Source organism: Balaenoptera borealis, assembly GCF_965194805.1.
Source record: "Balaenoptera borealis genome assembly, chromosome: 13".
In the NCBI taxonomy this organism is placed as follows: domain Eukaryota; kingdom Metazoa; phylum Chordata; class Mammalia; order Artiodactyla; family Balaenopteridae; genus Balaenoptera; species Balaenoptera borealis.
The window spans coordinates 59,221,877-59,249,452 of NC_138870.1; the positions used below are offsets into that span (position 1 = coordinate 59,221,877).

At 35.2% G+C, this 27,576-nt stretch overlaps 1 protein-coding gene across 13 annotated transcripts in view; it reads left to right on the plus strand.

Moving 5' to 3' along the window:
- CNOT2 (CCR4-NOT transcription complex subunit 2) overlaps positions 1 to 27,576 on the plus strand; it is a 113,156-nt gene that overhangs the window by 15,416 nt on the left and 70,164 nt on the right. For 5 of the 13 annotated variants that reach the window (XM_082351653.1, XM_082351648.1, XM_082351647.1 and 2 more), the window contains one exon: positions 26,135 to 26,207. The exons of 1 other annotated variant lie outside the window; for it this stretch is intronic. In XM_082351653.1, coding sequence (XP_082207779.1) covers positions 26,135 to 26,207 — 73 coding nt within the window. Of the gene's footprint in view, positions 1 to 1,103; positions 1,202 to 16,220; positions 16,345 to 26,064; positions 26,208 to 27,576 lie in introns of those variants that run through there. 7 more of the 13 variants (XM_082351654.1, XM_082351649.1, XM_082351656.1 and 4 more) reach the window with 4 other exon arrangements.

Genomic DNA, 27,576 nt, shown 5'->3' on the forward strand with positions numbered 1-27,576 from the left:
TATTTTAGGAAGATTTAAAATATATTTACATGTATCTCCTATTAAGATTTTGCTTTCTCAGGGCAGGACCCATTTTCATTTTGATATCTATAGGAACTAATGCCTTTCTTTTTCTTTTTTTCAAGGTTTTTTCTAACCATTCTTATTTTTAAATCAGCTTTGTCAAGGAAGTTTACATATAATACAAGACAGCCATTTCAGGTTTTTTAACAAGAGTTTTGACAAATTTATGTACCTGTGTAACCATTACCACAATCCAGATAGAAACATTCCCATCACACCCAGAGTTCTTATTGCAGGCAGTCTTCATTTGTAGCCACAGGCAAACCTCTGATTTGCTTTCTATCACTGTAGATTAGAATTTTTTTAGAGGTTTGAACAAATGGAATTGTACAGTATGCATTCTTTTGTGCCTGACATCTTTTGCTCAACGTAATATTTTTGCTTCCTCAGGGTTGTTTCATGTATCAATCTCTCATTTCTTTTGGATAGTTTTTTGTTGCGCTGTTCTAACTGGGCCTAAAAACATGTTGGTTGAATGAATGCATATTTGGTACAGTGAGTATCCCTCCCTCCACAGTTTTGCTGCATTTCTTCCTCTATCATGAGGATGCTAAATCCTCTTCCAGATTGTGTGTGTTGCTAGACTTAAATTTGTGTATCGATTATGTGAAGGTGTGATTTAATAGTAAAAAATGTACAAGGTTTAGAGCTAAATGACCTTGACATGAAACCTTGTCCTTGTTCTACCATCCTATACATATAGGCAAGTTACTTAACCTTTCTGAAGCTTAGTTTCCTTTTTTCTAAATTGGAGATAATTATACTTAACTTTGAATATTGTTGAAGTATTAAAGGTGTTGTATATAAACACTGTATATAAAGCAAACATACTAGGCTCTTGTAAAAATGGGAGTGTAATTCAATGGTGTTTTTTGGGTGGTGGTGTCTAGCATCTGCTTTTTACCTACTTAACAAAATTGTGCCTACCCATGTAGTTGCAGTTTTGTATTTTTTATTAGTATTCATTAGTAGTTTGAAGAAACACATGTTTATGCTTACTAAAAGTTTCATCTAATGAAAGTGATTAAGGTCTTGATTAGTTTACTTTAGGTCTGGGGTTCCCAACCCCTGTGCTGCAGACTGGTACTGGTCCTCTGCCTGTTAGGAACCAGGCCGCACAGCAGGAGGTGAGCGACAGGTGAGTGAGCGAAGCTTCATCTGCCACTCCCCATGGCTCGTATTACTGCCCGAACCATCTCCCCGCCCCACCCCCCCGCCGGTCCGTGGGAAAATTATCTTCCACAAACCGGTCGCTGGTGCCAGAAAGGTTGGGGACCGCTGCTTTAGGTCACAAAATTTCTGCTAATTAAAATTCTAATAAAAATAATAAGTCATAAAATTTTTTAACAGCTTGGAAGGCTTAGTAAAATACAAAGAAGGGGGAAAAAGACCAATAATATCAACTCTTCATTATTGGTGGATAATTATTTCAAAGAGTAATATGCTAGTGGGGAGTAAGCAACCAGGAAACTAACGTTTTTTTCAGTTACGTCTTGTAGTAGGTGCTTTTCACATACCATTTATTCATTCAGCAAATTTTAATTAATGCCTACTAGGTAGCAGATACTTTTCTAGGACATACTTTTCCACCTCACTTTTGTGGACTTTTGAGATTGATGATGATGATGATGATGATTTTAAATCCCCTGTATGTTTGTTGAGTGCAGTAATATTTTTATTTGGCCTTGGAACTGAGGAGAGTTAATGTGGATTTTAGCAGATTAAATCGGTAGTGTGTGCTTGTGGCCAGAAGATAGTTTTAAACTTATCTAAATAACTAAAAGGTTATTAAATTTTATATTTTGACCATAAACATTGATTGTGCTTGTATCAAATTAGGCTTGGAAAGAACAAATTAAAATGTTAGAGGAATAATAGTAGGTTTTGCTGCTTGTATATAGTATGTAGAAAATTGAGAATAAGGACGCCAAATTTTGAAGGATATCTTTTGGTGGTTTTTTCACTACAAAATTTTAGTTTGCCAATATGTCACATTTTTTAGAACAGTTTTTACAGGATAAGTCTAATTGATTTGTTGTCTTATTGATAACTGTTTAAACCAAATATTGATAACTGTTTAACTGCACAATCAGTAGCAAAAAGTTATTAGATGAAAACAGGAAGAAGGATGGTTCAGTCTGACAGTGTGTAATGTAGAAGAAAAGTTAATAGAACAAGTACAAAGTGGAAATTAAGTGGGGTTATACGTGGTAATTAAAGTGGGACAGATAATAAATTGTGCCTTTGAAGATAGAAAAAAATGAGTTAAGATTCAGTTTTTAGGCATTCAGATAAACTAGAAATATCTTCATTTAGGTTTGTGGTTCTTAATCCTGAGTGCTTTATACCCCAAGGGATCAATGAAGATAGGAGTGTGTTCGTTATTTCAGTATTTCAAAAATCAAACCTAATTAAAATTAGTGTTCTTGGCTTTTCGTAAAAAGTATATCTGTTTATGGTAATAGTGGTCATTTTCTGTAGATTAAAATCCCTTGGTTAGTTACATGTGTTTAATAAAGAGAGAAAAACCATTTTATTTAATAAGATGATAAATAGGAGAAAATACTTTTGAGTCCTTATTGAACAGGTGAGCCTTTTTATACATACACACACACACACACACACACACACACACACACACCCACCCACCCCCACACCCACCCACCTCATCCTTTTGATGATGACTTATCAATTGTAATCTCAGAAAGTAATTCCTATTACTTTTATCCAGTATACCTTTTGCAATATCACAATACTCTCTGTCTGGCTTAACATTTATCACTATAAAATATCATTTCTGTTCATTATTTGCTAGCTACATGAAAATTCCATGATAGCAGGTATCTATCCTGTCTTATTTTTACTTAGTATCTTGACTGTATCTCCAGCACCTAGAGCAGTGTTACATCCCACCAGCGATGTATGAAGGATCCAGTTTTTCCATTTCCTCTCTAATACTTGTCTATTTTCGTGAATGCAGCCATTCTTGTGTGTTTGATCTCATTGTGGTTTTTATTTGGATTTCCCTAATGACTAATGGAAATCTGTTTATCTATTAAAAAAAATCCTGTTGGGATTTTGATTGGCATTGTATTTAATTGATCTATAGATCAATTAGAAGAGAGTTGACATCTTAACTATATTTCTTTCCAATTCTTAGACATAGTATGTCTTTTACCTCATCAGTGTTTCGTTGTTTTCAGCATACAGAACTTGCACATGTTTTGTTAGATTTATAACTATGTATCTCATATCTATGCCTGAGTGTCTAATTTTGAGGAAACTATTTGGAGCTGTACTAGCTATTACTAGCATACAGAAGGAGGATTTTGTTCATATCTTGATCTTGCTTTTGACCTTGTAAAACTTACATAGTAGTTCTAAGAGTTTTTTTGTAGATTGTTTAGCATATTTTACTCAGGCAGTCCGTGCCATCTGCAGATAGGGAAGATTTATTTTTTCTGTTTTTCCAATCTATGTTTTTTTGTTTGTTCATTTCTCTTTCTTGCATAATTGTACTGCCTGGGACATCCTTGCCTGATTTGCAGTCTTAAAGTGGTAACAGCTTTATTAAGTTATAATTCACATACCACGTTTTAACTCACCCATCTAAGATGTGCAGTTCAGTGGTTTTTAGTATTTTCACAGAGCTTTGCAACCACCACCGCAGTTAATTTTAGAACATTTTTCTCACCTCAGGAAGAACTCTTATACCCTTTAGCGGGCCCTCCCCTTTTCTTTCAACTCCCACCTCCGCCCAGCTTCAGGCAACCACAGATCTACTTTCTGTCTCTACGCACTTCCCTATCCTACACATTTCATGTAAGTGGAATACATGGTCTTTTGAGACTGGCTTCTTTCACTTGGCATAATGTTTTCAAAGATCATACATGTTGAAGCATTTAGCAATATCTTAATCCTTTTATTGCTGAAGAATATGCCGCAGTATGGGTATATCCCATTTATTCATTTATCAGTTGATGGACATTTCTGTTGTTTCTACTTTTTGACTATTATGAATAATGGTGTTATGAATATTGTGTATAAGTTTTTGTGTAGATTTTCATTTTGTGTATGTTTTCATTTCTCTTGGTTGCATACATAGTAGAATTGTTTGGTCAAATGATGATACTGTGTTTAACCTCTTCATCTGCCAGACTGTTATCCAAAGCAGCTGTACCATTTTTATTTCCACCAGCAGTATGTGAGAGTTTCAGTTTCCCCAAATCCTGTCTAATGCTTGTTATTATTTGTCATTTTTATTGTTGTCATCCTCCTGTGTATGTTGTAGATACCTGATTTACATTACCCTGGTGGTTAATGACATGAACATTTTTTTGTGTACATATTTGGCTACAAATATGTGTTATCTTCTTTGGAAAAATGTCTATTCGGATCCAGATCCTTTGTCTAGTTTTAAACTAGTTTTAAACTAGTTTGTCTTTTTATTAACCAGTTGTAAGAGTTCCTTGTATACTCTAGGTACAGATTCCTAACTAGAATATGTAATTTTCAAATATTTTCTCCCATTCTCTGGGTTTTATTTTTACTTTTTTAATGGTATATTTTCACCACAAAAGTTTTTAATTTTGATGAAATCCAGCATATTATCTTGTTGTTACTCATGCCGTCATGTTGAAGAACCTAAGGTCACAAAGATTTATCCCTGTTTTCTAAGAGTGTTACAGTTTTAGCTCATGCATTTATGTTTACAGCCCATGTGAATTAATTTTTGTATGTGATGTGAGAAAAGGGGTCCAGCTTGATTCTTCTGCATGTGGGTATTAAGTTGTCCCAGCACCATTTGTTGAAAAGACTATACTTTCACCCATGGAATTATCTTGGCATTCTGTCTAAAATGAAATGACCATAAAATGTCAGCATTTATTTCTAGACTTTCAATTCTTTTTTTGTTGCTATATCTATTTCCAAGTCTGGAAGAATGAATCCTTCAACTTTGTTCTTTTTCAAGATTGTTTTTATTAGTCTGAGTCCCTTGAATTTTTGGAATAACTTGTCAGTTTCTTCAAAGAAGCCAGATTGTTTTGAGTCAGTAGATCAGTTTGGGGAGTATTGCCATCTATGTATTCTGGTCTTTGTACTGTCTTTTCCATTTATATAGTTGATCTTTAGGTTTTTCAACAATGTTTTATAGTTTTCAGAAGATAAATTTTGTAGTTCTTTTGTTAAATGCATTCCCAAGTATTTCATTCTCTTTGATGCTTCATAACTGGAATTGTTTTCTTAAGTTCATCTTCAGATTGTTCATTGTTAGTATATAGAAATGCAGTTGATTTTTGCATATTTGTTTTGTACTCTGCAAACTTGCTGAACTCTTTTATTAAACTTTATAAAATCTATTACAGACGGTCCCCAACTTATGATTGTTTGATTTGAATTTTCAACTTTACAGTGGTACAAAACTGATATGCATTAAGTAGAAACTGTACTTACAATTTTGAATTTTGATCTTTTCCCAGGCTAGCGATATATGGTAGGAAACTCTCTAGTGATGCTGGGCAGCAGCAGCAGCAAGCCACAAGCTCCCAGTCAGCCACGTGATCATGAGGGGAAACAACCAATACAGGCATACCTTTTTTTATTGTGCTTCGAAGATATTTTGTTTTTTACAAATTGAAGGTTTGTTGCAACTCTGCATCCAGCAAATCTGTTGGTGCCAGTTTTTCCAACAGCATTTGCTCACTTTGTGTCTCTGTGTCACATTTTGTTAATTCTTGCAATATTTTAAACCTTTTCATTGTTATTCTGTCTGTGATCAGTGATCTTTGATGTTACTGTTGCAAAAAGATTATGACTTGCTGAAGGCTCTGATGATGGTTAGCATTTTTTAGCAATAAAGTATTTCTTAATTTATTATTATTTTAATTGAAGTAGAGTTGATTTACAATGTATTAACTTCTGGTATACAGCAAAGTGATTCAGGTAGGGGTGTGTGTGTGTGTGTGTGTGTGTGTGTGTGTGTTTATATATTGTTTTTCAGATTCTATTCCATTATAGGTTATTACAAGATACTGAATATAGTTCCCTGTGCTATATAGTAGGTCCTTATTTATCTATTTTATTTTTTTGTAGGGTATATTTGTTAATCCCAAACTCCTAATTTATCCCCCCCTTCCCTTTTGGTAATCAAAGGGTAAGTTTGTTTTCTATGTCTGTGAGTCTATTTCTGTTTTGTAAGTAAGTTTATCTGTATCATTTTTTTAGATTCCACATATAAGTGATATCATATGATATTTGTCTTTTTCTGTCTGGCTTACTTTACTTAGTATGATAATCTCTGGGTCTGTCCATGTTGCTGCAAATGGCATTATTTCATTCTTTTTTATGGCTGAGTAATATTCATATATATATATATATTCTTATATATATGTAGGAATACATATACACACACACCCATATGTATGTATGTATGTATATACACCACATCGTCTATCCATTCATCTGTTGATGGACATTTAAGTTGTGTTATTTTTATTTTTGCAGTCTGACACTCTGCATTTTGATTGGATTCTTTAATCATTTATTGATACATTTAATATTGGTATTGATGTAGTGGAATATATGTCTGCTATATTGCTATATTTTCTGTATGTTTTCATGTCTTGCTTGTTGTTTTGTTCCTCCTTTACTGCTTTCTTTTGCATCAAGTGGTGATTTTCTACTATAACATTTTAGTTCCTTTAATGTTATTTACACTATATTCTTTTATATTATTTTTTGTTGTTGCACTAGGGCTTACTATATTCTTATTAGGATTTACTTCAGATGTACTAATTTAATTCCAGTGAGATACAGAAATTTTATTCCTGTATAGCTCTATTCCCTCTTCTCCCTTTTTTGTGCTGTTATTGTTGTACATATTGCAGCTGAATATTTTATAAACCCAACAATATGTTGTTATTATTTCATATGATTTTATCTTATTTAAAGAAACTGAGAAAAGAAGGGAGAGCAAATACATTCCCAGAATAAGGCTTATTCATTTGTCATTTATTAATCTTTGGGTATTTTGTTGAATTTGATTTGCTAATATTTTGTTGAGGATTTTTGCAAAAAATGAGGAATATTGGTCTTTAAGATTTTTTTTCTTGTATTGTCTTTGGTTTTGGTATCAATGTAATGTTAACTTCATAAAAGTGACTTACGAAATAATCCCTCCCATCTGTTTTCTGAAAGACATTGTGTCAGATTGGCACTATTTCTTCTTTAGAAATGTTTGGAAGAATTCACTAGTGAAACTATCTTGACCTGGAGGATAACTGTGTGAATTCAGTTTTTTCAGCAGATTTAAGACTATTCATGTTGTGTCTTAGTTTTGGAGGTTAGAAGTCTGAAATCAAGGTACCAGCTGGGTCATGCTTCTTTTCAAGGCTCTGGGGAAGAATCCTTTATTGCTTTTTCTGCCTTCTGGTTGTTGTCAGCAGTCCTTGATGTTCCTTGGCTTACAGCTGCATCACTTCTATTTCTGCCTTCATTTTCACTTGGTTATCTTTCCTCTGTGTATGTCTCTATGTCTCTATTTCCTTTTTTCTTTTTTTTTTTTTTAAATAAATTTATTTATTTATTTTTTGGCTGCGTTGGGTCTTCATTGCTGCATGCGGGATTTCTCTAGTTGCGGCGAGCAGGGGCTACTCTTCGTTGTGGTGCGCAGGCTTCTCATTGTGGTGGCTTCTCCTGTTGCAGAGCATGGGCTCTAGGCGTGTGGGCTTCAGTAGTTGTGGCGCACGGGCTCAGTAGTTATGGCTCACAGGCTCTAGAGTACAGGCTCAGTAGTTGTGGCGCACGGGCTTAGTTGCTCCGCGGCATGTGGGAAATTCCCGGACCAGGGCTCAAACCTGTGTCCCCTGCATTGGCAGGCGGATTCTTAACCACTGTGCCACCAGGGAAGTCCTCCTTTTTTCTTAGAAAGATATACTAGTCATTAGATTTGGGCCCACGCAAATTGAGTATTACCTCCTCTTAATTTGACCTCATCTGCAAAGACTTTATTTCCAAATATTGTTACATTCATAGATACCAGGGGTTAGAACCTGAATATATCTTTATTGGTACACAGCTCAACACACTACAGTTATTACAGTTTATAATCTTGTCACCATGTAGTCCCCGTTCCTCACATCATCTATGCTGTAATTGTCATATTATATCTACATGGTTCATATACCCCTTCAGACAGTGATGTAAATTTTCCTTTAAATTATCACACACATTTTAAATAATTTAAGAAAAGAATAGGGATTGGCAAACTATGATATCGGCTAAATACAGCGTGCCACCTGCTTTTATAAATAAAATTTTATTGGAATACAGCCACAGCTCTTAGTTTATGTATTGTCTGTGGGTTCTCTTGTGCTGTAAGTGCAGAATTGATTAATCACAACAGAGACTTTTGGGCCTGCAAAGCCTCAAGTATTTATCATCAGGCTGGCCCTTTACAGAAAAGTTTGCTGTTTCCTGGTCTAGTATACGTTCCCACATATTTGCCATTTTTGTTGTTTTTCATTCAGGAAATTCTAAGCTTCATTATTTACCTTTGTCCAAAAAAACTTCCTGTTTTTAGAGCAGGTTGGCTCATGATGGTTTATCTTAGTTTTCTTTCATATGAGAATGTATTTATTTCACCTTTATTTTTTGAAGGATACTTTTGTTCCATCCAGAATTCTGAGTTGACGGTTCTTTTCTTGATAGCATTTAGCTAGAGTTGAATAGTAGCAGCTACCTTCTTTAGGTGGTTCACAGACTCTCCAGTTTGCCACAGTCTCTGCTTTCTGTTGTTTCCTTGATATTGATACTAGCTGTTATTTGATATCTACTGTTGTGCTTATGCTGTTGTACTTATCATAGATCAGGAGGGAAGTAAAAATTTCACTTTACCCATGTCTCTCTATAAAGTGGGAAAATAGACCAAGAAGTACATGTTTCAGGAAGAGTGGGAGAAACAATACATTTTAATAACATTTGGAATATTCAGGTACTTGGGCTATTTCTATGCATTCAGTGCAAAGAATTGTGTCTTGTGCAGAGTTGTCTTTGCCCTGTCTTGCTTTGTTATAGCCAAGTCACATCAAAGTTCATTTAGCCTTGGATCCTGAGCCAGAAAACCTGGATTCTGTTTTCTCTGGCTCTGTCACTAATTTAGCTGTGTGTGTGACCTTCAACACTCCCACCAGACCACAATTTCTTTATCTTTAAAACAAGAAGTTTCAACTGAATATGCTGTGAGGTTTTTTCTTTTTCTTAATTTGCTGTGCTTTCTGTTATCCTCTGCAAACAACCTTATTCTTCTTGCCCTGAAATTCTGACCCAGGTGTTCTTATCCTTTTTTGGGCCATGAACCCCTTTGACTCTCTGGTGACACATGTCAACCCTTTTTCAATATTTTAGGTGTGCAAAATTAAATATACATGCTTATGAGGACAAAAGTTATATTAGAATATGGTTTTTAAAATATCAAATAAATAAATTCAGTAATGTGCATATCAACAATGTCCAGTGGTGTATAGTAATTTTTAGGCTAGTAATGAACATAAATGAAAATTTGAGATTTGAAGCAACTGAAGTGTTTTGAAAATATCTGTAGTTTCTAATGGTAACAAAATCACAGGTGCGGTTAATACCACTGTGGCTTGTTACTTACTTTTTTTTTTTTAACACTTCTTTAAATTGGGGTATAGTTGATTTATAATATATTAGTTTCAGTTGTACAACAGTGATTCCAAGTTTTTATGGATTATACTTCATTTAAAGATACTCTAAAAATATTGGTTATATTCCCTATGCTGTACAATATATCCTTATAGCTTATTTATTTTATACCTACTAGTTTGTACCTTTTAATTCCCTATCCTTTTCTTGTTCTCTCCTCTTCCCTCTCCCCATAGAATTACATGGTAACCACTAGTTTCTTCTCTGTCTGTTTCTGTTTTGTTATATTCATTCCTTTGTTTTATTTTTAGATTCCACAATAAGTGATAACATATAGCATTTGTCTTTCTCTGTCTGACTTAGTTCACTAAGCATAATATCCTCCAGGTTCATTTTTCATGTTGTTGCCAGTGGCAACATTTCATCCTTTTTTATGGCTGAGTAGTATTCTAGTTGTGTGTGTGTGTGTGTGTGTGTGTGCGCGCGCCACTTCTACTTTATCCATTCATCTGTTGATGGACACTTTGGTTGCTTCCTTATCTTGGCTATTGTAAGTAATGCTGCTATAAACAAGGGGGTGTGTGTTATCTATTCAAATTAGTGTTTTTATTTTCTTCAGATAAATACCCAGGAATGGAATTGCTGGATCATTGGTAGTTCTATTTTTAGTTTTCTGAGGAACCTCCATACCGGTTTCCACAGTGGCTGTCCAATTTACGTTCCCACCAACAGAGTACAAGGTTTCCCTTTTCTCCATATCCTTTATTTGTGGTCTTTTTGGTGATTATCACTTTTTTTTTTTCTTTGAATGTTTGAATTTTATTTTATTTATTTTTTATACAGCAGGTTCTTGTTAGTTATCTATTTCTTACATATTAGTGTATATATGTCAATCCCAACCTCCCAATTCATCCCACCACCACCACCCCCCTGTATTACTTACATTTTTAATTAAAGATATACTAAATTTCAATTAGAGGTTAGTAGAATAAAGATGTAACTTTTTCCATCCAAGTTCATACCCTCTGCGTTTGATCAACAAACTCTGAATTTTTTATTTTTATTTTTTTTGGCCGCACCGCATGGCTTGCAGAATCTTAGTTCTCCCACCAGAGATTGAAGCTGGGCCATGGCAGTGAAAGTGCCGAGTCCTAACCACTGGACTGCCAGGGAATTCCCAACAAACTGAATATTTTTAGAACCCAGGTTAAAAACTCCTGCTCTTATCAGTCTGGCAAGACATTTTCTTTTTTTATAAATTTATTTATTTATTTTTGGCTGCGTTGGGTCTTCGTTGCTGTGCGTGGGCTTTCTCTAGTTGCAGAGAGTGGGGACTACTCCCCACCTACTCTAGTTGCGGAGAGTGGGGACTACTCTTCGTTGCGGTGCGCAGGCTTCTCATTGCAGTAGCTTCTCTTGTTGCGGAGCACGGGCTCTAGGTGCACGTGCTTCAGTAGTTGTGGCTCGCAGGCTCTAGAGCACAGGCTCAGTAGTTGTGGCACACAGGCTTAGTTGATCCGTGGCATGTGGGATCTTCCGGGACCAGGGCTCGAACCCGCGTCCCCTGCATTGGCAGGCGGATTCTTAACCACTGCGCCCCCAGGGAAGTCCTAGTCTGCGAAGACAGTTAATTTAGTGTCTACTGTGCGTTAGGTAAACGTAAATTGTGCTTAATAAATATTAAATACATTTCTCAATGAATGAATATTACTATTAAAGATGTGAATGTTACTGTAACTTTGTGTTATTCATTGCTTTATAACTCTGTGGAGAATAATTTGGAAACATGGTTTCTGACCCCAGGGTCTGTACAAATGGAGTTTTTATTACAGAAATAAATTCTCTTGTTCTTTGTTTCTTATGGGTATTTCTAATTGAGTATTTATTTACTACCTGGGATATAGTAAAGCTCCTTAAATAATTTTGGAAGTTAGAAAAGAATATGATTATTAGTATCAAGGATATTTGGCTGTTTTAATACTGAATAATTGTTCCAGAATGTCTGGTAAATTTCTACTTGAAATAATTTGTCTAGCTAGTATTTCTTAAAAGGGAATACAAATATCCCTTATCAATGGCACACTGCTATAGATATTCTTAATAGGACGTATGATAAAATGGAACTTGGCTGTTATGCATATTAAGCAAATAGTACATTTTGTCTGTATTGCCTGAAATTTTTGAATTGTGGGGTTTTGTCATTATTCTTAATTCATTAGCAGTAAAACAACTAAAGGTTGTAAAGGTTCGTTATAGTTTTTGTGTCCTCTTACTACAGTGCTACCTGGCCGGAGTTGAGACTAAGTAGACTCATACTCCTACTTCTTTGACTCTAGGTTTACTCTAATCTTCTCTCCGGGAAACATATGTCCTAGGCTTTTTTGTAGGACTTTTTAACTTCCTCCCCACCCTACCCCCCACCTCCCGTAGAGGAAGAATATATGTTTGTTATATACAGAATCTGTCATATGCAGAGATGTGTTGGTGACGTATGTCCTTAACAAGCCTCCACTGAACTGACACGCTCTTAAACCATTGCTTTCAATTCCTGTAGTTCAGAGTATTCTGAGCACTTAAGCTAGTGAACTACTCTAGCTTACTCATGTACCTTTCCCCCTACTAGGCTAGGTATATGCCTAAGAATCAGCTGTTTTTATGCCAGTGTTAATACAATTTTTAGTTTAAGTATGATCTAAGCTAATGAAATATGAGTATGGAAAGAACTATTGTTTTAAGCTGCTTGTATATGCTTTGGAAAAGTAAGGTAGATGCCTTGGAAAGACTTTACATAAAATGGTTTAAAAATTACTAAAGGATTAGGTGTGGATAAGCCTAAAGGTTTAGGAAGCTTTTGGTTCAACTGACTAAAATTTTTTTTCTCGTGTCTCTGGAGGAATGGTCATTTGTGTGTTGGTTAATGCAACAGCTAAGTGATTAAGGCCAGAGCCAAATTCTTTTCATCTTTCTGTTCTGCCATTATTAGAGCGTGAGATTCTCCTTAAGCTAACTCTCCACAGGTTTAGTTTGTTTGTTTTGGCCACACGTGGGGCTTGTGGGATCTTAGTTCCCTGACCAGGGATTGAACGCTGGGCCCTCGGCAGTGAGAGCGCAGAGTCCTAACCACTGGACCGCTAGGGAATTCCCCAAGCTAGCTCTCTTGCGGTTGAAAGATGGCTGTGGTAGGTAGTGCTAAATGTGATAGTCTGATATAACAACATCTAGGGGAACAAAGGGGGCTGTCTCTCTCTCCTTTCCTGAAATCCTACAATCAGATTTCTACTCTCCTCTTTCTCCTAGTACCTCACTGGCCAGAGTTGGTTCAAATGCCCTTACACAAATCATTTACTGACAGGGGCATGGGGGTGGTTGGGTAGCATTATCATATTTACTTAAATCAATCAACATTTCCTCTTAAGTCATGTGGGAAAGCTTGAACCACTGAACAACTATGGCAGTCACAGGGAGAAGGACTGGACTGTTAGGGAGTCAACCAGGAGTGTCTGCTGTAGAGAGACCATTTAAAAAGAAAACATTTGCAAAAATTCAGAAGGATGTAGAAACTGGACTTCTTTAAGGAATTTTGAAGCTTCCGTCTTAGAGAATTGTATAAAGATAAGGTACATTGAATTTATTCGTTTCTGTGACTGAGATAGACACAGAGACCTCGGTTGACGATAGTAATCTGGTAGCCTTAAAACTTTAACAAAACAATTTAGCTGTTTGCCTTGTGACACAGTGCCTGTTTTTTCTCTGCTTAGAGTCTAAAGCTCAGTGTGAAAGGATATTGTGGGTACTTTATTTCCTGTTAGGGGTCTTTCTGAACTTTGAATCTCCAGCTGATTAATGTCTGTTACTTGTCACCCCATTGCTGATTTCCTTCTTATAGAAGAATAGTGAGACTTCTGAATAGACGTATTATTTGACAGCTGGAATTTCCAGAAATGATTTCATTTTTTTTGAAACCATAATTGGTATGATATATGTATATGATATATTTATGATATTTATATGATATCATACCAGTTACGGTTTCATGAAGAAATATATATATCACATTTTCTTCATGAAACCATAATTGGTACGAGATATATGTGTGTGCATGTGTATATGTATATATACATATACATATATGTATGTAAAGATTGAATTCAAGTTAAGTGAACATGAGCTCAAATTCTGGCCCTGTTACTTCCAGCTTAGTTAACTACCTCTTGACCTTGTGTTATTTCCTTATTGTTAGAGTTTGTTTTCTCATCTGTAAAAAAGGGACAGTAATATCTACCTTATAGAATTATTTTGAGGGTTGAAAGAAATTATACATAAAGTATTTAGTGCAAAGTGCCTAATGCTTGGCAAATGACAGTTAATATTACATTTCTAGGAAGAAATGTTAAGATAGTGGACATATTTTTAAAACCTAAGTATTGAATATATTAGAGGACCTTTTTTTATTAGAAATTTCTTGTAATAAAGAAGTTTTATTGTAATCTGCTTCTTCTGATTATCTGCTTCTGCACTTACAACTTATGTATTTCAACAAAAGAAATCTTGTGCTTAAAAAACAGTGTAAAAATTAATGTTTAAGGCCCAGCATTATTTCTCAGAGGTAGAGTGAGTAAGAGGCAAGGAAAGGGTGCATTGGCATGCATAGGAACTGTACCGTCTCTTATATACTACCTTCAATTTATAAATTTATTTATTTATTTATTTATTTATTTTTGGCTGTGTTGGATCTTCGTTTCTGTGCGAGGGCTTCCCCTAGTTGTGGCAAGCGGGGGCCACTCTTCATCGCGGTGCGTGGGCCTCTCACTGTCGCAGCCTCTCTTGTTGCAGAGCATGGGCTCCAGACGCGCAGGCTCAGTAGTTGTGGCTCACGGGCCCAGTTGCTCCGTGGCAGGTGGGATCTTCCCAGACCAGGGCTCGAACCCGTGTCCCCTGCATTGGCAGGCAGATTCTCAACCACTGTGCCACCAGGGAAGCCCCACCTTCAACTTATATAATGTTTCTTTTTGCTTAGTACTTACACTGAGATGAAAATATTTTTGAATTTCACTTTCTTATAAAGTCTTAACCCGACAGCCTTAACCTTGGCTGTACATTCGAATCACCTGGAGCACTTTAAAAAGCACCTGCTGACCAGGTTCCATCCCTGACAAATTAATTAAAGTAGGGGCAAGGGAGGGGACATTTAATATTTCTTAAAAAAAAACCTTCGGTGATTCTGATGTGCATCCTGTGATTAAAAACAGTGTAAATCCTTTAGCCTATTTCTATCTTCTATAAATATGCCTATTGTCTCTTCCTCTCTGTGTTAGTGCCCTAGACAGTCATGTATCAGTGCTTTGCAGAGCATCTGTGGCTATTCCCTTGACTTTCACGCCAGAAACAGTGTACCAGTAGTTGCCCCTTTGTGTTTTACAAAAAATAAACTTTGAGGAGTTGGGAGAATGTCTACTTAGTTAGTGTTCACTGTGTTATCTTCTTTAAATGGAGGGGTGTAATTATTCTTTTCTGCTTTTTACTTAAGCTTTATTTTTTAATTTAATTTATTTATTTTTGGCTGGGTTGGGTCTTCATTGCAGTGTGCAGGCTTCTCATTGCGGTGGCTTCTCTTGTTGCAGAGCATAGGCTCTAGGCACTTGGGCTTCAGTAGTTGTGGCACACGGGCTCAGTAGTTGTGGCTTGCGGGCTCTAGAGTGCAGACTCAGTAGTTGTGGTGCATGGGCTTAGTTGCTTCGCGGCATGCGGGATCTTCCCGGACCAGGGCTCGAACCCATGTCACCTACATTGGCAGGTGGATTCTTAACCACTGCACCACCAGGGAAGTCCTTAAGCTTTATTTTAATACTCTTATGAAAACTGGAAAAAATTAGTTTTGCGATCTTAAAAATTTATTTTAATATATAACTGACTTATTAGATTTATGTTAAGAGCAAATTTTTAATGAGGTAGTTTGGTGAGCTTAATCAATTGTCATGAATTTAATAATTAAGTCTAAATAGTTGATATGAACTAGTCAGTTTTTAATATTACCCTATCAGTAGAATGAACAACTTATATAAATTATGAGAAAAAATATGTGTGTATTATCTATAAAAATTGTTAGCATTAAAGTTTTCAGATTTCTGGTTCCATGTGCTATATTCAGTCGCTGATGTAAAATAACAACATTTAATGAACTTAAAGCCATTTTACGAGGAAGAGTAAGAAAGGAGCTGTTATATATTTTAAGGAATTGGACTTATAGATTATAACTTACACAAGTTCCTTTGTTGAAGTAATAGAACCAGTATGTCCCTTCTAATAGACTGGGAGACTAATTTTTTTTTTTTTTTTTTTTTTTTTTTTGGCTGCGCCACGTGACATGTGGGATTTTAGTTCTCCCACCAGGGATTGAACCTGTGCCCCCTGCATTGGAAGCGCGGAGTCTTAACCACTGGACCACCAGGGAAGTCCTGAGACTAATATTACTTGGTCTTATTTTAGAGGGACTGCTTTGGCAATAACTACTTCAATCCTTGGAAAGTTGTGGACTTTTATCTAATTGTAATGAAAGTTTCAACAACATTTCATTAATTTTAATACTTTCTTTAGCTCTAAACTTGCAGAAAATTAGTAAGTATTAATATTAATAGTTTGGCCATTTACACGTTCAGATTGTTCACATCTGGTAGTCTGCTCTAATTAATTCAAACAACTGTTTACTTAAATGAGGTTCTATGTATTGTAAATTTCACAAACTTATTTGATATTACTATTTTAATATTACTTTTTGTAGATATTACTATCTTAATAAGAAGTAACACACAGAGTCTTCTGTGAATCACACAGAGTTTAAGCAACTTGTATAAACACATATGTAAGTTTCAGGCCGCAGGAAGGCTAGGAGGACCCCCTAATTATCTTAATTTTGGACCCCAATTTCATTTAAGCCTAAAACAAATTAGGAGCTTTTAACTTTTGAAAGCCTGTGGTTCAGAAATTATTGAACTCTTGTCATTTATGTTCAGTAGGACTCTTGTATTTCACTTTATTTGGAACTTTTTAGACTTGGTAGTAGAAAATTTCTGTCTCGAGATGCTGGGCCTTTTAGACAGATAGATCTACTGTCTATTACTCAGTAAATTCCATATGTCAGGGACCTAGAAGCCTCCTCGAAATACATGTGACAGAACTACATGGATATGTAAGAAATAGTGCATCAGGAACGCTACCAGTACAGAAAATAGAAGACACACAAAATTAAGTTACAAAACATTAAATTATGACAACCAGAGAGTAAATTGATTTCAAAAGAATAGTGTTGATTTATTTTTATTTGTCTTCCTTTGTAAATATAGGCAACTTTTCATTTTACATGTTAATCATAGACTCTTGAAACATGTATTATTAAAACATTCAGAAAAACTATTTTTAGTTGATGTGGCATTTTTCCCAGACTAAGTTTGGTATAAAACAGAAATTCCTGAGTTTTGTTTATTTTTATTTTGTCTGCCCACGTTTCTTATATGTAACACAAGTCATCAACTCAGAATTTTGAAAACATTTATCTATGTGATCGAACCAAAAATTAGTTCAGAAAATAGTTCAGAAAATATTTGTAACTACAGCCTACCTACTAACAAGAAAATGTTGCTTAACATAGTTCTGGAATTTGAGAAACCGTAAGATTTTAAAGATAATGCTAAGTGCATTTACTTCAGCTTTTATTGAGCTCCAGTGAAATTGGTCACATCTGGTAGTGTGTTTTAATTAATAGCCAACCTGGAATATAATGTCCTCTATATCCGAAAATAAAACCTGCCCAACGGATTCAACTCTCTTAACCTGACCAAATTCACATTGTAGCTTAAAGTTGAGTTTGGTAAAGACTACCAAATTAAAATCTTTTTTTTTTTTTTTTGATGTGGACCATTTTTCGTTTTTTTTTTTAAGTCTTTATTGAATTTGTTACAATATTGTTTCTGTTCTATGTTTGGTTTTTTGGCCACGAGGCATGTGGGATCTTAGCTCCCTGACCAGGGATGGAACCTGCACCCCCTGCATTGGAAGGCGAAGTCTTAACCACTGGACCACCAGGGAAGTCCCTAAAATCTTTTATTTAGATACCATTCCCAACCTCCAAAATATTTGGGCCGTGTTGTAAAGTACTATTGAGCAATAAAGTGGGAGGAAAAAAGAAAACATGGAAAAAAATCAACTGTAATTGTCCACTTTCCTAAATGGATTACTTTGACACAGAACATTTAAAATATAAAATTTTGGAACTGCACACATTAAAAAATTCATCTAAATTAATCACTTTATTTTACAGATTAAGAAACTGAAGCCAGAGAGGAGAAACTGATCAGGCTAATACTAACTAGAATTCAGGTTTTCTGGTTATTGTTCCATTCAAGGTGTATATTTTTGTATGATGATGACATCCAAAATTTAATAGAATTTGGAGAATAAAGTTAATTATTTTTTCTCTCCAATTAAGTATTTTCTAGAAATTTTACTCAATTGATTTCTTATTTTGAGAAATCTTCTTTTGAAAGAAAATTGGGGTTCAGTTAGCATTTATTTAGATAATATTACGTGCTGAATTTTTATTAGCCTCTGATTTAGGGAAACACCTAGGATGAATAAGCCTGCTTATCTTATATTAATTAAGATTTGGTTTATATTTTCCCTCTTACTGGCTTCTTGTTGGATTTTAAGCTGATAGCATGACTAAATCTATTTCACGGATTTTCAACACAGAAAAGAAGGTGTAAAATGTTTATTCTTTTATCATTTATACGGGTATATTCAGTAACTTTATTCTAAAAGTATCTTGAATTTGAGAGAAGTTATTGCATGAGTAGACACTAGTGATACATGTGTTACATGAATTACTTTGGGTTCTTGAAATTTAATTCTGTTACCAGTCTGTTAAAAAGATTAGAGATAAAGTTTTTTGACTTAGTTATTTGCAAATATTCAGTACAATTTGGAGGCTTTAAAAAATTAGCTTTGTTTACATTGTTTAAAAATCTTTTAAATATTACTTCATCAAGCCTGTCTTTTAAAATATAATTCTGACATACATGTTAATCACCTAGCATTTTATAAATTTTTGTTTTCAAGCAACATACAATATACCAGTGAAATGATCCATTATCTAATCATCTGAATGGTTACCATATTTAAAGTGTTTTGTAGTTGAGAACAAACTGATACCAATAGAGGTACTACATAGTTCGTTCTAGCCTTTCCTCCTTGCTTACCTGTAACTTTCCTGAAGTGGGAAATCTGGCTCCCACCAACCACCATCTATTTTACTTATTGTTTATCTTCAGTAGACATGTATAGTTGTTTCAGCATTACTAATCCATAGCCTTGTAGGGAATCACTTTACCAACCAGAACACAGTGTTTATATAGAGTTCTTTTTTTCTGTTACAGTTAACCAGTCACAATACCATCTTCCAAAGTTATTTAGGCCAGCACCATTTTCCATACCCCCTTCAGTGTGGCTGTGTCATACATTTGTAATACAGTTACTCTTTTTGCCAGTTCTGTATTTCTAACCTCCTAGTTGATTTTTAAGATTTGCATACATTCAGCTTTACTCTTCATGTTGTGAAGTTCTATGGATTTCAGGACATGCATAGCATCTGTGTCCACTCCAGTACCATATAGGATAATTCAATCTCTTTAAAAGTTCTCTCTGTGTCCCCTTTGTAGTCAGTCACTCCTCCAGTTCCCTGGCCCATTGATCTATTTTCTATCTCTATAGTTTTGCCTTTCCAGAATGTCATGAATGGAAACACTATATGGCCTTTCTGGTCTGGATTCTTTGCCTTAGCAAGTGCATTTAAGATTCATCCATGTTGCATAAATTAATAGCTTGGTTTTTTTTTTAATTGTTGAATAGAATTGTGTTGTGTAGATGTATTGTTTTATGTATCCATTCACCTATTGAAGAACATTTTCCATGGTGTAAACATTCACATATAGGTGTTGGTATGAGCATAAGTTTTCAGTACACTTTGGTAAATACCTAGGGGCACAATTACTGGGTTGTATGTTCAGTCTATGTTTAACTTTATAAAAAACTGTCAAACCCTTCCAAATGTATTTGCTTTCATTTTCGAAAGATATTTTAGCTAGATTTAGAATTCTTGGTTGATAGTTTTTTAAATTTTTTTTCTATAGTTTAAAAATGTTGAGGGGAGTTCCCTGATGGCCTACAGGTTAGTATTCTGGGCTTTCACTGCCATGGCCCGGGTTCAATCCCTCCTGGTCTGGGAACTGAGATCCCACACCCCTCACGGCCAGAAAAAAACTTGATTACCTCTCCCCTGATTTGCATTATTTTTAGTGACAAGTTTGCCATCATTTCTATCTCTGTTTCTCTGTGTATTCTTTTTTCTCCTTCTGGCTGCTTTATGATTTCTCTATCACTGTTTTTCAGTAGTTTGACTGTCAAATGATGAAGTGTGTTTTTTTGTTCTCCTTAGAGGTTGTTGAAGTTATTGGATCTGTGAGTTTATAGTTCTCAACAAATTTAGGGAAAGTTTGGCCTTTTTTTTCTGTCCTCCTGCTCGTCTGCTCTTTCTGGGATACTAATTACATTAATTTTAGACTGCTTGATGTTGCCCAACAGTTCACTGTCCCTAGTGATGATATCTCACTGTTCATTGTCCCATGGTTCCTTTTTTTTTTCTAGCCTCTTTTCTTACAGTGTTTAATTTTGGATTTTTTTTATTGCTATGTCTTCAATTCATTAAGCTTTTCTTTTGGAGTATCTAATCTGCTAGTAATCCTATCCAATGCATGTTTAATTAGAGACATTGAATTTTTATCTCTAGATGATCAGTTTGAGCCTTTAAAAAATCTTTTAACTTTCAAATAATTATAAATTCATAGGATGCAAAAATAGTGCAAGGAGGTCCCATATGCCCATCACCTATTTTCCTCCAGTGATGTCATCTTACATAACTGTAGTGCATTATCAAAACCAGAAATCGGTATAACTTACTAGGCTGCAAATTAATTCACTTTACCCTTTTCTGCATGCATTCACTTTTTTGTATGTTTTTATCATTCTGTGGTATTTTTCACATGTGTAGAGTCGTATAACCACCACCACTAAAAGCAAGATACAGAACTTTTCTGTCACCATAAAAAAAAATTCCTCTTTCTGCCAACTTAGATATATTTGATACCTTGAAATTCTTTTTTTTCTTTTATAAAAAATTTTAAAATTTATTTATTTATTTATTTATTTTTGGCTGAGTTGGGTCTTTGTTGCTGCTCAGGGCTTTCTTTAGTTGCAGCGAGTGGGGGCTACTCTTCGTTGCAGTGCGTGGGCTTCTTATTGCGGTGGCTTCTCTTGTTGTCTTGTTGCGGAGCATGGGCTCTAGGTGCACGGGCTTCAGTAGTTGTGGCACGTGGGCTCAGTAGTTGTGGTTCATGGACTCTTAGAGCATAGGCTGAGTAGTTGCGGCGCACGGGCTTAGTTGCTCCGCGGCGCGTGGGATCTTCCCAGACCAGGGCTGGAACCTGTGTCCCCTGCATTGGCAGGTGTATTCTTAACCACTGTGCCACCAGGGAAGCCCCGATACCTTGCCTTTCTGGTATTATGTTCATAGTTTTCTTTATTTGCTTGAATGTATGGAATACGTTTAGAATACCTCTTTAAGCCACTAATTCTATCGTCTGTATCATTGCTGGTTTATTTCCATTTATTATATTTCACCTTGTTATGGGTTGTATTTCCTGCTTCTTTGCATGGCTAGTGTTTCTGATTGGATGCCAAACATTTAATTTTACATTATTTAATGATGGTTTTTGTTGTATTGTTTTAAATATTGTTGGGCTTTGTTTAGGGGTACAGTTATGGTACTTAGAATTGTTTTGATCTTTTTGAGGCTTGGTTTTAAGCTCTGTTAGTGCTGGTCAAGAACATACTTTAGTTTAAAGCTTATATGGTTTCATTACTGAGGTTTTCATTACCTTTTGAACTCTATTCAGTACCCCGTGTGTTAAGAGGTCCTACTCTCATTGATGGGAACATGAGCTCAGGATTGTTCTGACTACTCCTTTTCAGAGGCTTTTTCTTTATATTCAGTAGTTTTGTCACATGCATGTACAGATCACTACTGAGCTAAAACCTTGAGGGGAATCTCTCTCCATATCTTTGGAGCTCTTTGCAGCTTCCTTCTCTCCATTTGCCCTGCAAATTCTAGCTGTCTTGGTGTTTCCCCTAACTCTGAACTCTTTTTCCTTAACTCAGTGAGACTGTTGTGCTCCAGTTGGGTTCCAATGCCTAACCCCCTCCCTGTGTTTCAGCCTTGTAACTCTACAGGCAATAGAGCTTACTTCTTTTGTTTTTTTCTTTTGATGATCTCTGTCCTGAGATGGTGTTCAGTGTCTGAAAATCATTGTTTCATACATTTTTTTTTCTAGTTTTCTAGTTATCTAATGTAGGAAGGTAAATATAGTCTCTCTTTTTCTGTCTTGGAAGGTATCCCTGCCTTATAGAAAATTTCATTTTAGTTTTATAAATATTTGTCTTTTCTGACTTTTTAAATATTTTTAGGACTTTGTGGGGAAAGCAGTGCATAAACTTTAATAAATTTAGGCACCTAGGGTGCATGTTCTCCTTCATGTTTTCTTCTTTTCACATATTCTGTGTGTCACACATGTATTCACATCCTTTATCTATTCACTGTCCTTTCATTCCTAATATGATGAGTATCAACACAATCTGTTATTGAACATCTTTGTTTAATATAAGATAGTGGTGACAAATGTTAGCTTTTCATGTTTACCCAGAAGAAAATAGAGTGCCTTCATTTCTTTTTCCCTTTGTTTACTGAAAGGAGATAATGATTTTTAGTTATTGTTCAATATAGAATGTTGATTCCTGTATTGGTGAGAACACGTACAGGCATACATCTTGTTTCATTGTGTTGCAGGAAGGGGGACCCCTTCCCTTCCAGGGCCCGAGAGTGGACTCTTGTCTAACACTCGGAAAGGAATTGTCCGAGGAGTCACATGTGCTGACAAAGCAAGAGACTTTATTGGGAAGGGGCGCCCAAGTGGAGAGCAGCAGGGTAAGGGAACCCAGGAGAGCTGCTCTACCACGTGGCTCGCAGTCTTGGGATTTTATGGTGATGGGATTAGTTTCCAGGTCGTCTCTGGCCAATCATTCTGACTCAGGGTTCTTCCTGGTGGTGCACGTGTTGTTCAGCCAAGATGGATTCCAGCGAGAAGGATTCTGGGAGGTTGGTAGGACATATGGACTGGTGTCTCCTCTCCTTTTTTTTTTAAGGAATTCCTTTATTTTTATTATTTATTTATTTATTTATTTATTTTTGGCTGTGTTGGGTCTTCGTTTCTGTGCAAGGGCTTTCTCTAGTTGCGGCAAGCGGGGGCCACTCTTCATCGCGGTGCGCGGGCCTCTCACTATCACGGCCTCTTTTGTTGCGGAGCACAAGCTCCAGATGCACAGGCTCAGTAGTTGTGGCTCATGGGCCCAGTTGCTCCTTGGCATGTGGGATCTTCCCAGACCAGGGCTCGAACCCGTGTCCCCTGCATTAGCAGGCAGACTCTCAACCATTGTGCCACCAGGGAAGCCCTCTCCTCTCCTTTTGACCTTTCCCAAATTCTTCTGGCTGGTGGTAGCTTGTTAGTTCTGTGTTCCTTACCAGGACCTCCTGTTGTAAGATAACTCAAGCAAGTGGTTACTGTCGTGTCTGGCCAGGGCAGGCAGTTTCTGTCAGTGGTTCCCTTAACAACTTTGCTTTATTGTGCTTTATTATTCTATTGTGTATTTACAAATGGAAGGTTTGTGGTAATCCTGCATCAAACAAGTCTATGGGTGTTGTTTTTCCAACAGCATTTGCTCACTTCACATCTCCATCACATTTTGGAACTCTTGCAATATTACAGACTTTTTCATTCTTATATTTGTTTTGGTGATCTCTGATCGGTGATCTTTGATGTTAGTATTGCAAAAAGATGATGACTTACTGGAGGCTCCAGTGACAGTTAACATTTTTTAACAAAGTGTTTTTTAGTTAAGGGATGTACATTGTTTTTTTAGACATAATGCTATTGTATACTTAATAGACTACAGTATAGTGTAAACATAACTTATATGCATTGGGAAACGAAAAAGTTTGTATGACTTGCTTTATTGTGGTATTTGCTTTATTGCTGTGATCTGGAACTGAACCTGCAATATTTTTGAGGTATGCCTATAGTGGCTGTTGTTTGAAACCCTAAGCCATGAAATACTTGAAGTTATCCCAAGATGGGGAAACAAAAGAAACAAAACAAGCTTTACTTTTGTACTAAATCCATAGTATTCCAAAGTTAATATTTTTCTTAATTTGGTAAATGTACAGATTAAATATTTTTAATTATATTATTTAGCATATAAAGTCCTAATTATCATATATATATATATATATATATATATAATGTTATGCTGTTGAAAATAGAATAGCCTTGCCTGATTTTAGATTTCTAACATATCTTTTGATGAAACTGGTACAAATGGAAGATAGTGCATGGACTTTAAACTTATTCTTAAACTTATTTAAGAAGGAAAACTTGCTTATTTTCTAAGAAAAAACTGAAATTTTACACTTATTGTCCATTGAATTCAGACTTGTCATGAACATGTTAATAGTAAAGTAAGTACTGTTTTAAACTCTCTTAATATTAAAAAATACATTAAAACAGGGTTAGTGTTGTTTAGGGGATGCATAATAAATAGGTTTGTTCTCATTTTGTGACAGTCATGAACATTTAAGTTGGAGCTGAATGTATGTCACTTAACGATTCTTGAACATCCAATTCAGTAGATAGTTTTTCTTTATGAATAACCTAATTCCTTGCTAAGATTATATTTACAGCAGTAAATATACTTAACGCTTTAAAAAACCTTTCTCCTTTGTTACTTTTGAGAGAGACATTTAATTCCAGTAGTACATATAAATTTGGTAATGCACATTTACATTTTTGCTATAGAGCCAGGCATCTTTGAAGTATTTCAGCCAAACATTTACAATGCAAGATGGTGAAAATTAAGTAAAAGTATATAGCACCCACTAACTTGTGATCAGGCATAAGAGAGGAGGTGGAGTGTAGGTTTTCAGTACATGAATTCTTTTTAAAACTTAAATCTAATGATATTAATTTTTAATGTTTTCCTTGAAAAATTTTCTGACCTTCTTACTAGATTGCTTTTTAGATGTAATCCATGTGTATGTGCGTGTTTGTTGGTTTTAGTAAAATTGATTCATACTTCTTATGAAATTAAATTAGATGTTATTATTATCCTCTCTGAAAGTAAATTTTGTCTAATATTAAATAATTGCTCTAAATTTGAATATAATTTTTAGTGGTTAGCAACTATTGTTAGTTCAGTAGGTATACTAACTTACTACTTTCCTGGGGTAAACATTTTACTAAAAGTTAGGTAAAAGTAAGACTTTTGTCTTAAAAACGACTATTTACAAATTCTTTGTAGGTACCACTTTTGAATTTTTGGTCTTCCATTTTCAATTTATGTTTTTGAGTTAGCATCTCTAGAGACTATTACCTCTGCTTCAGTGATTGATTTTTTTTTTTTGTACTTGAGGTTTACAGTGCCTAGTCATTTTGGACTTATTTAGCTCTGTCCAGGTTAAGAAATAAGGCCCATTATTTTTCTGCCCTAATGTAAATAAGCAAATTCTATTAGAGCATGCATGAAATTGGAGGATTGAAGGACAAAGGCTTCCAGAAAGTTGACATGTGTTGCTACTCTTCATTGGAGTAAATTTTAATAGAATATTGAGTTAGATTTGCATCTGTTAATCATCCTAACATTATAGGATGAATTCCCGTCTTATGGCATAGGAATAAACCTCATAAACTGAATGAATAGCGGCTGTATAAATAAGCATTTTGAGGAGAGGGATTTGAAATTAAATGACTGAATCTGAATTAATTGAACATTTCTGAGACTAACAGGAGGATGTTTATTTAAAATAAAAAAAAAAATGTGTCAATTCAGGGCTGAACTTTTTTTTCCACTCCATTTTTATTCACTGTAAGTTTCTTCCTATGTGTGAGGTCTGGCAGACAGTTTTAATTGGAAGGGAAAGGTTTTCATATTTAATAACTTCTATCTCAAATAAAGTATGTCTGCCAGTCTAGCCCTCCCTGGATGGTTAAGAGGAAGATCAATTAGGATATAAAAAGAGTACTTTTTGATTTTGTTTTCTATATATCGTATTGGATATTTTTGCTGCTGTTCATATGTTTACATGTTAGTAATTTTGACGGCTTTTGGATAATTCCACTCTAGAGGGAGAACTGGTGGGCGGTCCTTCCTGTGACACGACCCTTGAGTGACAGTTCTATTTGATTGCCTCCAGTACTGTGAGGAAAGGACACGACTCTATGGTGAGGACTGATGGACATACATTATCTGAGAAAAGAAACTACCAGGTAAGATCAAAAATTTTTTTCCTTTTTTCTGTTGGTCATATAAGTTACATGAACTGTTTAACATGTTGTATTTAATTGGAATCAGGTTGGATACACCTGAGTTTGAAAACTTGGGGTTATAATTTTAAAAATACGTATATTGGGTTTGACAGTTGAAATAGTGGGAACATTTTTCAGAGTAAAGCATGCTTATGATAAATGTATATTTATTCTTATAAATAATGTATATATATTCTTATAATAAATGTATATATATTCTATTAGTGTCAGAACATAAATTTTCTGGTGTGTATATCTGTGTCAAAACTTAGATTATCTAAAACACAATTTATGACTTCATGGCTGGATTCAAAGCTAGTATTCCATAAAACAAAATGTTGATTGCTTTTATACATATTATTTCTGGAAGACTAAATCTGAAGTCTTAGGCTATATTCAGGGTACTAGAGCATCACAGGAATGTAGACAAAGTTGGTTAGAGTATAGAAGAAATAGAAATGAAAATCCCAGGGTACTCAGACCCCAATTCTATTGAATTTGTCATTAGCTTGCTGTCCTTATAATGCTAGATTCTTGTTTTCTCATTTATTAAGTTAGTTAATAATATCCATCCCCTATGAAATATGTAAGGATGCTGAAAGGATGGTTTAAGTGTAATATTCCTGTTTTCTTTCTGAGCTTTTAAAAGAAGGTGAATTTTAAAGATAGTGCTATTAAATAGTGATTTTAAAAACTCTAACATTTGAATTTAATTTTTTCAAAGAAAATCTGCTTTATTCATTTGATAATAATTTAATATCAAATTATGTAATGACTCAGAATACACAGTAGTTCATAGTTAAGTAGGAATAAGCTTTAGGCTTCTTTCACAAATAAATATCCAGCCTCCCTCTCTCTCTTCCACCCACAAGTTTTGTTCCCTCCAGGCTGTGAAGGCAACTAGTGTGATAGCAGCAGCTTTTGTTAACTAACCATTTATCTTCTAATCATTTATTTTAGCCCAGTTAGTCTTTTCTTCCCTCAGATTGGAACAGTGAACATTGGAGAAAATTGTAAATGGGTCTTCATGGTGAGATAACAAAGAGCCTTTGAACACAAGACTTAGGTTCTGGTTTGGGCACTGTCCATAATGAAAAGTAGTGTCATATTTAACCTTTCTAGAATTTGACCTAATTTTATGTCTGAAGTTTCTTGCCAGATTTTTATAATTTTAATGAGCCATAGTAAGCTGTGGCTATGCAGAATCAGTTCTCCCTGTAACCTTTTCTGTTCTGAATTGTTTTTATAGAGTTGATCAACATGGCCTCTGTTCATTACTTACACTTGCTGTAACTCCTCCTGCCTCACAACCACTTCCAACTACCTTGAC